The 12,606-nt window shown below is 37.0% G+C and overlaps 3 protein-coding genes across 5 annotated transcripts in view; 2 read left to right on the forward strand and 1 right to left on the reverse strand.

The window, feature by feature from the left end:
• The window catches only part of nxn (nucleoredoxin), a 71,584-nt gene extending 68,121 nt beyond the window's left edge, over positions 1-3,463 (forward strand). The window contains exon 8 of the mRNA XM_052576319.1: positions 2,445-3,463. Coding sequence (XP_052432279.1) covers positions 2,445-2,627 — 183 coding nt within the window. The 3' untranslated portion in view covers positions 2,628-3,463. The remainder of the gene's footprint in view (positions 1-2,444) is intronic.
• A 178-nt stretch (positions 3,464-3,641) lies between these two features.
• Positions 3,642-7,789, reverse strand: mrm3a (mitochondrial rRNA methyltransferase 3a). Of its 2 annotated transcripts, XM_052576318.1 has the most exons (5): positions 7,410-7,502; positions 6,480-6,526; positions 6,282-6,400; positions 6,026-6,193; positions 3,642-5,135 (listed from the first exon to the last, which is right to left on the reverse strand). In XM_052576318.1, exons 3-5 carry the CDS (start codon positions 6,322-6,324, stop codon positions 4,627-4,629), a joined length of 720 nt encoding a protein of 239 aa, XP_052432278.1. In that variant the 5' UTR covers positions 6,325-6,400; positions 6,480-6,526; positions 7,410-7,502; the 3' UTR covers positions 3,642-4,626. The 2 variants fall into 2 exon arrangements, with proteins under 2 accessions (XP_052432278.1, XP_052432277.1); XM_052576317.1 differs by having other exon boundaries at positions 6,282-6,526; positions 7,410-7,789.
• Positions 7,790-9,392: 1,603 nt separating this feature from the next.
• On the forward strand, positions 9,393-12,407 carry glod4 (glyoxalase domain containing 4). 2 transcript variants are annotated; one of them, XM_052576324.1, is made up of 9 exons: positions 9,393-9,552; positions 9,719-9,768; positions 9,867-9,987; positions 10,365-10,509; positions 10,657-10,793; positions 11,555-11,641; positions 11,717-11,830; positions 11,901-11,987; positions 12,082-12,407. In XM_052576324.1, exons 1-9 carry the CDS (start codon positions 9,463-9,465, stop codon positions 12,145-12,147), a joined length of 897 nt encoding a protein of 298 aa, XP_052432284.1. In that variant the 5' UTR covers positions 9,393-9,462; the 3' UTR covers positions 12,148-12,407. The 2 variants fall into 2 exon arrangements, with proteins under 2 accessions (XP_052432284.1, XP_052432285.1); XM_052576325.1 differs by lacking the exon at positions 11,901-11,987.
• The last annotated feature ends 199 nt before the right edge of the window (positions 12,408-12,606 follow it).

The following is a 12,606-nucleotide window of genomic DNA, read 5'->3' on the forward strand; positions in this document are numbered from 1 at the left end:
ATAAACTAACGTTGTAGGGCTGGTGCAATTTAGTAAACACACTGTCCCTTATCACGCTAGCAGCTGGAGGCAGCCACAGGCTGACCCTTTGTCTCCACACGGTGAGCTCAGCGCTGGAGGCGGCGAGGGACTGTGTGTGCGCGCCATAGGGCCGCCGGGGTTGAAGAACAGTTTACACAAGGTTGGCTGATCCACAATAGAAGATGTATGGCTTACCATAGACAGGCAGACAGCCTGAGAGATCTAATCTTTTCATATCTAAAAGCTTGGAAGGGTTACACTGACAGACTCCATTTCTCTCCGTATTTGCTTCTGCTGATGGACAGCTTTCGCTGATCTTTATCAATCCGCAGTCTTTACAAGAGAGCATTTAGCGCAAATCCCAGAAACAGGCTTTTCACATTGTTAATTTATGTCACATTTTGACAGCCATTGCCAGTGATGTTCTCGTTGATCATTCGGAGTTAATCCGATGCAGTGTGTTGTGGGTTCACATCGGACAGTGGAATGCATCTGGAATGTGGAAAAGGAAGTGATTATGGGTAAAACCACCAGTGACCCCATGTGCCCGACTTTTTCTGCTCCATAAAACAGGAAATCTGTAGTCCTCTAACTTTAGGTTGATCCCCCACCCTTCGTATTGCTTGAGCGTTAAGGATTGCGGAGTATTTTTTTAGATTGGTAACAATGATGTTAGGCTTCAAATTTCAGATAGCCCCTTGTAAAGCGCTTAGTTTTTCTTCAGTGTAACAATACTGCCGTTCCATCTCTTATAAGTTTTCTTTGAAGTCCAGGACACAAACTTTCGGTTGCCCTACATGTCCTTTTTAGGTAGCAAAAAACGGCACAATGGTTCTTTTACAGGCCCAAGATCTGATTGTGCGGTTTAATCCATGTACTGCTGTGGAATAGCTCATAGTTTCTCTGCGAGCCAGTCAAAGATGAAATAAACGAACCCAAATTTCTATGAAACTGTTGTACTGCTCTCTTGTGGTCAAAAATGCAACCATGGAGAAAGTAGGCACTTTCAGCTCTGTTAAACTTGACATTATAGAATAAATAACAGATCAATAGAATAACACATAATAACATAATCTATAATAGAGTTATAATAATCTAATTGCTTAGTGTCTTTAGGCGAGATATATAATTTGTTGAATTCAATTTTAAGCAAGATATAATAGAAAATCTAAAAAAGAAAAATTTAGAAAAAATTGCATTTGGGTTTAACATTTTGTATATATTTGATAAGTCAGGCTTTTATAGCTCATATAGTATAATAGTGAGAACATGAAGTTCAAACTTCATTCAAAGGCTAAAAACAATATGCAATTTGGTGCAGCTGCAGATATTTAAATGGCTAAAAGGTAAGATAATGTTCTGATACGTTCTGTGTGTAAGTATCAGATTTATAATGGTGAGCAAATATAATGCAATGCAAACTGATGATGATGACGTTCTGCTTGTCATAACTGATGCTCACATTTCAACATAGAAGTGCATAATGAAGGAAACTCAAGGCGTTACAGTCTAGAAAGTTTTCATCTTAAAATATTAACAATATACAATTTATTCTTATGTTACACCCGACGTGTAGGTTTTTAGAAATGTATCAAATATGATACAATAGGCTTTATATGGTTATAATATGTTATAATGGTGTTTTTAATGTGGTTGTTCTGTTTTTCCTCATTCCTCAAAAGTGTCAATAAATCATGATGAACTATGACCACAAAAGAAACCGCTCTTGAAGGATACTTGCCCCTGACAACATATTTGTGACCCTGTTACGAAATATTTTCATGGAACATAATCTTTACTTAATATCCCCATAATTTTGACCCATACAGTGTTTTTTTTTTTTTTGTTTGTTTTTTGGCTATTGCTAAAAATATACCCCAGTGACTTAAGACTTAAGATTTTGTGCTCCATGGTCACATATAAACAAAGCAGCATCCATGGAGCCGCCGTAGGGTTTCTGGGGTATTGAGATAAAATCTTCTTAAAGAAGGACTGCAGAAGAGATTCTGAAAATAAAATCACTCCACCTGCCTTTGTTACCCCACAAACACATATTTAGAGACCCCCATCTGGAATAATGGTTTTTTTATTCCGCACTCACAGTGCTATTCATCTCTCTGATGTTTCCTGGGGTTTTAGTGCCTCAAAGCAACAAGGTGGGTGACGTGATGTTTTTGTACCCCCTCCTGGTCCTCCTCTCTGTGGGGAGTGAGAGGAGCTCTGGATAGGGTAGAAAGAGACTCCCGTCTTTGGCATCCTGCTAATTTTGAGAGTGAGAGCTTTATAATGCACTTATGCAGTTTTTTGTTTCACTGTGTCTCCATGGTGGTTATTTCCAGTTCATCTCTTAACACTTTTTGCAGTCATTTTGCTCTTCACAGACAATAATGATCACTTCAGCTGATGTTTTCATCTCCTGACAGGATGATATGAGCGATTCCCTGCGGGACTACACCAACCTGCCTGAGGCCGCGCCTCTCCTCACCATCCTGGACATGTCGGCCCGCGCCAAATACGTTAAAGACGTGGAGGAGATCACACCTGTGGTGGTAGAACAGTTTGTTAGTGACTTTCTGGCCGAGAAGCTCAAACCAGAACCCATTTGAAGTCCTTGATCTCCCTGCACCCTGTTACCTGAACCTCCATCTGGCCCTTGACCTCCAGGCCTGCTCTCTCTTCTCTTCCTGTCAGACTGTTCCAACAGAAGCGTACTTTGTAATGATATTTTACTTCTTTTAATACGTGCCCCTCCATCTCGAAGTGGCCGCCTCCTCCTGTGGTGCCTTGTATTTACTACATGCAGATTTTAACGTTGATTGTCTTTTGCCGTTACATTTAGAGATTAGATTGACCCCTGCAGCCGCAAGTGAACACGACTTTGTTCCTAATTGCTTTAATTGAGATTTTTATCAAACATTTCCTTCTATCCTTGGATATTGTTTCAAGAATCAAGAGCTTAGAATAAATATAGCTTGGTAGATGTATTAGTATTATTATTTTTCCACAGACACTGCACATTTTACGTGGCCATATGTTCTGTACGGCTGTGATTCTCTACTTATGGGTGCTGATAAATATGCATACATGAACAAGCTGATGTTGATATCCTTGTATAGAAGGCACGATCTATTCTTTGTGTGGCTGCCGCTGTTTATTTTGAATGCAGTTGTCTGTAGTCGATACTTTAAAGGTCTTGGCCCACCTTCTTGTTGATATTTGATGTTAAATGACTGATCTGTTCCCATCTCAAACGTGACATTTAAGTGGATTTTCTGTGAAGGTCCCCTGTATTAAAGCGGTATATGTTTTTTTTTTTTTTTTTTGAAGGCACAATAAACAGCATCTAATTGCAAGCTTCCTTATGAAATGTAGCCAATTAAAGCACAGTCTGTCTGTCCTTGGTTTGAAATGTCATAACCATTAAAACTCACTGTTTAAAATGCCTCTGTTCTCTTTATATTTGGGACTATGTTTGCAGTTCATACTACCCTACTACTCCGTTTCTGTAGTGTGCATACTGCATGCAGATTTTCTGATAATAATGTCATATTACTCTAGAATCTTTTAAATATGCCAGATCATGCGACATACAACCAGAAATACTGAAATATCCCACAAGGTATTTCCTTCAAGCTTTAATTTCCACTTACATAAAAATACATATGTTGTACATATATAATGATGATAGTTTCGATTTTCTATACTGTACATTATAATATTCTCACAGAAATCTGGAACTCTTGCCAGAATAACCATCTGCCACTTGCTTAATTAAAAATCTAATGCAATGAGGTCATGCCACAGTGTAGCAAGCAATAGCCTGATACTGTTTAAAATGTTGGTTGCATATTGTTCGACATACTTAAACGAATAAATATTTCCCTCAAAAATGAAAATTTGCTGAAAATGTACTCACCCTCAGGCCATCCAAGATGTAGCCGAGTTTGTCTCTCAAACAGAACCGGTTTAGAGAAATGTAGCATTACATCACTTGCTCCACAATGGATCCCTTTGAAGTGAATGGGTGCGGTCAGAATGAGAGTATAAACAGCTGACACAATCATCACAAAAATCAACTTGAATCATCATTTAGATATTTTTGTCTTCAAAACATTGCTTCCAGGTAAAATAGTGCAGTGTAAAAGACACCACGTCTGAATCAGGAGATAAATATGCAGTTTACAAGTAAAAACAGTCCAAAACTGGTAAAAATATGGATTATGAACTCATAATTTGGCCAGAGGTGATTATTTAAAGTTACAAACTCACAGCTTTTTGCTTCACAACACTAATTAATTGATGCACTGGAGTGGTGTGGATTACTGTGATGTTTTTATCAGCCGTTTGGACTCTCATTTTGACGGCACCCATTCACTGCAGAGGATCCACTGGTGAGTAAGTGATGTAATGCTAAATTTCTCCAAATCCGTTCAGTTCAAGAAACAAACTCATCTACATCTTGTATGGTCTGAGGATGAGTACATCAAAACACACAATAATCGCCCTCTACTGGAGAAATGGCAAGCAGTCAAAAGACACAATGAGAAATAAAGTGAACATGGACAGTACTGGTGAAACATCTTGAACACGTTACAAGAAAACCACTCATTTGAAGATTTTAGATCGTGTTCTTCGCCGTGTTTTGTCCAACATATGCAGAAGCTGCCGTCTGCCTTCAAACAGCAGTATACTAGCAGCCATTGCAGCGTTCAGGCTCTCCACTCCTGGAGCCATGGGCACAAAGAGCTTCTTGCCCTCTGTTTCCTCAGCCAATCGCTGAGCCTCCAGACTCAGTCCATGCGTCTCTCCACCAATCACCAATGCCGTGCTCCTCTGAGCCCAACTCTCATAGTACACCTGAGGCTTCAGACACGGCAGTGAAAGTTCATCATCGGACTCTTCGTCAGAGTCACTTTCACTGTAGTCATCCGAAGAACCTTTTTCTGCTTGTGCTGGAACTGGAGCTTTTACACTGTTATCTGCTACATGGACAACCACGTCTTTTGGTAAGTGCTTGGAAATTTCATCCCAGTCTAAATTAGGAAAGACCGGAAGTCGGAAATGAGCTCCCATTGCTGCACGAAGAACCTTGGGCTCCCAGGCGTCCACACAACCTGAGGAAAAAAACCAACACAGACCGTGATAAGGGTTTATTGTAATGCATTCTGGTCATTTTTGACCCAGAAAATATTTCTAAAACTTCTTTTAAAAAAAAATGGATTTAATATAGTAAACTAAGTTAAAAAAAGTGTCAGTACTATTAAAATTGTGTTTTTGTTTTCCCCCATGTATTTTTTAAGAGATATAACTATTTAAAATAAGATAACTCTTTGATTATCTGGATATCTGTAGTGACTTTTAATATGATATAACGCAGACTTTGAGCTAGATTTGTCTCAAAATACATTTGTACTTACATCTCACACATTTTTAGGACTGATTTATTTATATTTTTCATGAATTTTGTAAACATGCACACACAAACACACAATATGAACAGACAACAAAAAATTAATTACATTTCTTTGAGAAATATATTTGTTGTTTTGCCAGAATATAAACAAATTTATATACATAAAAATGTTTATAAATTTTTTTTATCATAAATTTTGACTTTTAGGTAGTCATGACAGGAGGAATTTAATTAAATTGATTGTTTTCAATTGTTAATACTGGTAATTCTCATTTTAATTTCATTTAATAATATATTCATATAAAATGTACCATTTAATTATTATTGCACAACTCATTTTGCTATATTTTAATATTTAAAGTTCCAAAAATGTTTTAATTTTTTTCAATAATTCTTACTTTATAGTAATAACATAGTAATATGCAAAACCTGTTTGCACAATTACTCATTAATGAAGTGTTCTTCATTAAATCTTTTTGCTGAAAAATATTAAGTTATGCCTGTTTAAAAAATGACCCAGAATGTGAAAATAGGCTGCAGTGTTTTAGAAGTTTATAAAGTTTAATTATAACATATAAATGTACTACACACCTTTGGTGAGGAGAACCCGCTCACAGCCAGCAGCTGCCGCGCAGCGTAAAATAGTCCCTAGGTTCCCAGCGTCACGTATGTTGTCACATAACAGAAACAAAGGAACCGACTGAAGACGCGTGTCTTTTGGAAACACCAGGTGGGAGGCATCCGGTTTAGAGAATATAGCTGCGATTTGAAGGAGACAATGTGATTTGTGTTGTGTTATAAGCATTTAGATGTGAACTAGGTTTCTAAAAGAGAGTCAGCATCGCACCTATGACCCCCTGAGGAGTGACCAGGTCAGACCAGGTCTTCATGTCTTCATATCTGACCTTGATGAGCTTGGCCTGCTGTAGTCGATCCAGAGGAAGCTCCTGCAGTCTCTGCACTGAACTGAAGAAGAGCATCTGAGGAGACGCTCCAGCACACAGAGCGTCACAGATCAGACGCCTCCCCTCCAGCAGAACCTTACCTTCCTTATCCCGAAACACTCTGGACCGGGCAACACTGGCCACCCTCCTGAGGGCAGAGAGACAGATCTCTTAAAACTACAACTGAGCAACTTTTTCTTTGATAGAAATAACTAAAATGTTCATGAGAGTGAAAAACAATCCAGCTTCCAAACCATGTCTTAACTTTACTCCAATACACTTTGATAAACCTATAAAAATTATTCATATTTTAGACCTGTCGGCCTCGGGATCATTCTTTCTTCCGACCACACACATTTACAGAGCGACTGCATAAAAAAATAAGCATTTTTAATAATACAAATGGTATATCTTTTTTTATATATAATTATTATTTACTCCTCAACAACACAATCAAATTCATGTTTTGGGGTATATATATATATATATATATATATAATATATTTTTTTTACCTATTTACTGCCAAATTGTTCAACTATACCATAAGTCTGCATGTGAAAGATCAAATACAACAGAAAAAATATAAATATACCAAAATATGTTAAAATCTCCTTTTTTTGTCAAAGGTTAGTTCTTGTTTGAAATTATGTTTTTATTTTTATTATTATTATTGTAATTAAGGAAAGGTTTTAATTGGGTCCAATAGATACAAGCGATCCAAATGTGCCAAAAACGCATCATCACCAAACACCAATGACTTGTGAATGTGGGCACAGTCATTTTAGACACTTCCAAAACTGTTGCAACCGATTAATTATGTTTCCATCTCTGACGCCACAGTTTCGGAAGTGCCGGTTTCTGTTTTAAAGAAGGGGATGTCCCAGAACTTTTGGCAATATAAATAATAAATAACCCAAAGAAATTAAACGTAAACTAATCAGACATTTTGCCATTTAAAACTCAGTTGATGTATTTTTCGAGAATGCCGATAACCGGTGTAATTTTTTCATAACTTCTGTAAGTGCCTCACGCGAGTGTGTTGTCTCCAGCAGGAGCCTTCTCGAAGCGTGTTTGCTTCATCCGTGGAGACTCTTCTGCACATTCAGAGACATGTCCTCTCCACTGCTGCCTGCCAGCTTTCTCTGAGACTCTCTCTCTCTGTTTGTCCTTCTGGTGGTTCATTTTATCGCCTGCTTCGTTTGATTTAATTAATCTCTCTCGTTCTCCATCAGGATACAGGACCGCCACGGGTCTCCGCCGGAGGGCTCGGACACATCGCCTCGAATCCACCAAGATCCGGTGGATGTTATGTCCTCTGAGTAATAAACTACGTTCCCTGAAAATAACAAATCCACGACTCACGTTATACATGAGCGCTGCCATCTTTGTTGACCGCGCATCTTCTTCTTCTTTATTTAAGGGCGGTTGGCATCCAGCTTAATGGTGCATTACCGCCACCTTCTGTTCCGGAGTGTGGACCATTCAGTAAGTTTTCATCACAATATAATTCTATAGCTACTAACTTGGGGAGGCAAAAAAAAAACAAAAAAACCTTTGACCTTTTTCCATTATACCCTATTATATATAAGTATCCCTTAAAAAGACCAACAACTCTCTCACCCGTGCTCTAACATTCATATTTAATATTTTATTTAAAGTGAGATTCTGTACCCCTAATTCCTTAAGTTTATTATCCATTATCACAATCTCCCTTTGATATTTCCTACAATATAGAATTACATGCTCCACCGATTCCTCTTCCTGGCAATCCTCACACAATCCCGTTTGATGTTTCTCTATCATTTTTAATGTTTTATTTAGAGCACAGTATCCCAGCCTTATCCCAGCCACAGTATCCTCTTTCCCCACTACCTTATTTACTTTAATACTCTTCTGGATATGGTATAGGTGTCTCCCTTTCTCCTCATTATCCCACAATTCTTGAAACTTTTGGTTAATTTTTTTCCCCAGATTATTGATTTAATTTCTGCTTTACTGATTCTTATTTTCATTTCTACACTTCCCTTCTTTAAATCATTCTTTGCAACCTTGTCCACTTTTTCATTTCATTTCCACTGTGCTTGGAGGGACCCATAAAAATGTAACTAGTCCTCCCTGATATGTTGTGATCCAGTAAAGGATTTGATACAGTATATCTTGTCGGCTTTTCGAATGGAAATACATTAAACTATCAAGAACTGAAGGTGAGTCCGTGCCTATTATGATTTTGCCTATTTTTGATTTTTCCACCCACCGTGATGCCTGGCCGCGCATCGCCTGGGTCACAGGGAATGAACTACGCATGTCCGATTGGTGAATCATTCTTTTGAGTCGAATCTTTTTCAAGAGTTGATTGCATCACTTCACCGTTGTCGCAAGAAGTCGGCTCTCTTATCAACTTTATTTTGTAAGTGACATTTTTTTTTTTTTAAACATGTTTTTATTTTATTGTTTGAACACTTAAAATAAGATATAGGGTAATGTTACATTATTAATGTATGTTTTATCATTTAATTTATGCTATGAATTATTTATTCATCATTTATGTCTTCTAAAGACATGACTTTATTAATTTGTTGTTGTCTACACTGACTGGTTGCATACTTTTTCTCGGACCCTTTTTGTTTTCCTTTGCTTTGTCTCTGTATGTAAATATCTGTATGTACTGTTTTATTAAAAAGAGCAGTTCTCGATATCAATACTTTAAAAAAATCTAAATTTGAATCGATTCTTTAGGATGAACTGTTCATTGGAACCGATTCACGTATTCACGTGGTTGACTCAGTGCCCCTTCCACGGCACAAAAATGGACTGTACCATGTAAGAATTCACCAAGAAATATATTATTAAGATTCAGCTCAACGTGTTGTAACACGTTATTTAGCATTGCAGTATATTACAAATATCTACGTATTGTGCACTCGTTTATAATGGCATTGCGAATGAGCTTTCGTTTGAAATGAAACTAATTATTTTGGTTTAGTCTGTGGGCTATCGACAGCAGAGCAGTCGATCGCAAGGTGTGTGTGTTGACACAGAGTGTGTGTGATCAGCTCGTTTACAGTAGGAGACTTTCAAAAGTGATGGCACTAAGAAGAGCACTGCATTTTGTTTTTAAAGTAGGAGACAGGACCAAAACAGCCACCTTTTACAGGGATGTCTTAGGGATGAAGGTAGAAGAGCTGTGTACTGATCTTACTGTAAATGTATACAGTGGGAACTTTGCCTCCTAATATTGTTGATAAGCCAGTTAATCACGCTATTACCAAACACAGGTTTGCACGCGTATTTAAATAAAATTTACATTTACAAACAATAATAAATTATTCTAATGTGCAGATTCTGCGTCATGAAGAATTTGAGGAGGGCTGCAAAGCAACCTGCAATGGGTTAGTCATGCTTTTATTTTTATTTGACTAAAGCTGTCTGGATAAACCTGTATCAAATTCTCGATATTAGCTTACACGTGTAACTTGTTTGTTTTCAGTCCATATGATGGAAAATGGAGTAAAACCATGGTGGGCTTTGGACCAGAAGATGACCACTTTGTTGCAGAGTTGACCTATAATTATGGAGTGGGTGAATATTGCCATGGCAATGACTTCCTGGTAAATGACACTATTATAAAACATTTATAACTTATAAAACGACACATAAAGTTGTGTCTGAACATTTGAAACCATAATATATATATATTATCAGTAATGATGATTTGATTTTTGGACCAAATATCATACAAAATGTAAGCTTCTACTACATTTTTCAGCCACAAATTCAATGTGCATAAATGTGCGTCACTAATCATGTGAATCATGTCCTGGATAACATCATAATAATTTTTTAGTTGTCATAACACATAATTAATATTTTTGTAATAAATTACAATAGGGGCGTCTTCAGAAGCAGTTTAAGGTTTTTGGCCCCCACTGCATGTGTTCTGTTAAATGGGATCCTATCTAAATACAGCTGTGCTCTTCAATATTAGGGTCTCACTCTGCAGTCCAGTCAGGCTGTGAGCAATGCAAAGAGGTTAAACTGGCCTCTAAAACAAGTCGAAGAGTCTCTCTACATGACTGAAGCTCCGGGAGGATACCGCTTTTACCTTATAGACAAGGAACTGCCCAACTGTGGTGGGTATTTGCACTATCTGTGTGTTATAATAGGGATGGGAGAAATTCCTTTATGAAATATGGAAGTAAATGTATGTGTTTACATTAGTAGTAAAGCGTGCCATTGTTTACTGACTCCTAACTGATTGTTTCTGGTCCTGGTGACAGATCCTGTCCAGAAAGTCTCTCTGGCAGTGTCTGATCTGCAGCGTTCTGTTCATTATTGGTCTGCTCTGCTGGGAATGAAGGTTATTGAGAAAAACGAGGACAAAAAGATTGCCTTAATGGGATTCTCAGATAATCAGGTTTGGCTGAAAATAATACATTTATTATATTTTTGGCAATAATTAATTTATGAGGGCATGCCACTCACAAAAACCTAATGAATTCATGCTTTGGGTTTGGTTATCCTCTTTTTATAAAACGTAAAAAAAAAAAAAAAAAACTAAATATTAGTGATGTCAAATGCATCCTAAAGAAAAAAAAAACTATTTAAGAGAAATATGTTGTTTATATATTAAATATATTTTATATGTAATATAATTGACATGAAAATAAATGTGTAAATATTTTCAAAATATATCCTATAAATATGTTTATATAGAGATAATAAATATACACAGTACACACACACATATATTATGTCAACAAAAACTTTTATTTTGGATGCGATTAATCACGATTAATCATTTGACAGCAGTATTTTATTCAGCAACAATATGTTCAGCCGATAAAAAGTGACAGTAAACACAAAATATTTCTGTTCTTTTGAACTTTTCTATTCATCAAATTTGATCATAATAAGAAATGTTTCCGTATTAGATTATGATCATGCTGAATGAAGCTGAAAATGCAGCTTTACATCACTGGAATAAATTGAAATTTTGCAGTATATACATTAAAATAGAGAACAGTTGTTTTACATTAATGATAATATTTCCCAATATTGTTGTTTTTACTGTATTTCCATCAAATAAATGCAGCCTTGGTGAGCATAAGAGACTTGTTTTTCAAACTTCTGAGCGCTAGTTTATGTGTCGTTTCGATAAGCTGTGTGTTTTTGTAGTGTAAGCTGGAGTTACAGGACATTGGAGGCGCTGTGGATCATGGGACTGCTTTCGGAAGGATCGCATTCGCTTGCCCTCGGGATCAGGTCAGCTATTCCAACATCAGCCAACAATATCCAGTCTACTAGGTGTCATTTTAAAGAAATGTCTTTGTTTTGCAGTTACCAGACATCGAAGCGCTGATGAAAAAAGAAAAGCAAAAAATCCTAACCCCTCTCGTGAGGCTGGACACACCTGGAAAAGCCACGGTGGAAGTCGTCATTCTTGCAGATCCCGTGAGTCTTTACAGTCTAATGTTACTGAGACTGATCTTGAGTATTTTCTCAAGATCTCCACTTCATGTAGGATGGCCATGAGATCTGCTTTGTGGGTGATGAGGCATTCAGGCAGCTTTCTGCTGTGGACCCAAAGGGGAATGATTTACTGGATGAGGTAATCTGTCTTAATACATTATAAAGGATAGAGTAAATCCTTTCATCCACTTTCAAACCACTTTCATGTGTTTTCTGTTTGGCTGCTTTCACAGGCCATGGCTGCAGATAAGAGTGACGAGTGGTTCGCCAAACACAACAAGCAGAAGGCTTCAGCATAAACATCCAGACTGCTTGGAAAGATCCAGGATGTTCAGTCAACCAGATTTTTGTTATTATACATTTCAGTGGTTTCGGAAATGATGATCAAAATTCAGTTTTAACTTTATCAAGTATCCCTAAAAACTGCATCTCTCTACTTTTGGACATGGTGAAAAATTCGTATATTTGTGTAATTAATTATAAAAAGTAAATCTTCATGATTATGTTGTGATTCTCTTGAAAGTGTAAATAGGTTTGATAAATAAAGAAGATATTCATACAGGAAGTGTGATGTTATAAATATTCAGTGGTGGTTAAAATAATTCATGGCAGTTATTACTAGCATCATGGTATACAGTACACCAAAGAGCAGAAAAAGAAAGACGGACCAGCAGAGTAAGTGTGGGCTGTGGTTAACCAGAGGGCACAGAATGACAAAATTCATTTACATAAAAATTATTAAAAAAAAACTTAAATTA

Source organism: Carassius gibelio, chromosome B15 (assembly GCF_023724105.1).
Source record: "Carassius gibelio isolate Cgi1373 ecotype wild population from Czech Republic chromosome B15, carGib1.2-hapl.c, whole genome shotgun sequence".
Classification (NCBI taxonomy): domain Eukaryota; kingdom Metazoa; phylum Chordata; class Actinopteri; order Cypriniformes; family Cyprinidae; genus Carassius; species Carassius gibelio.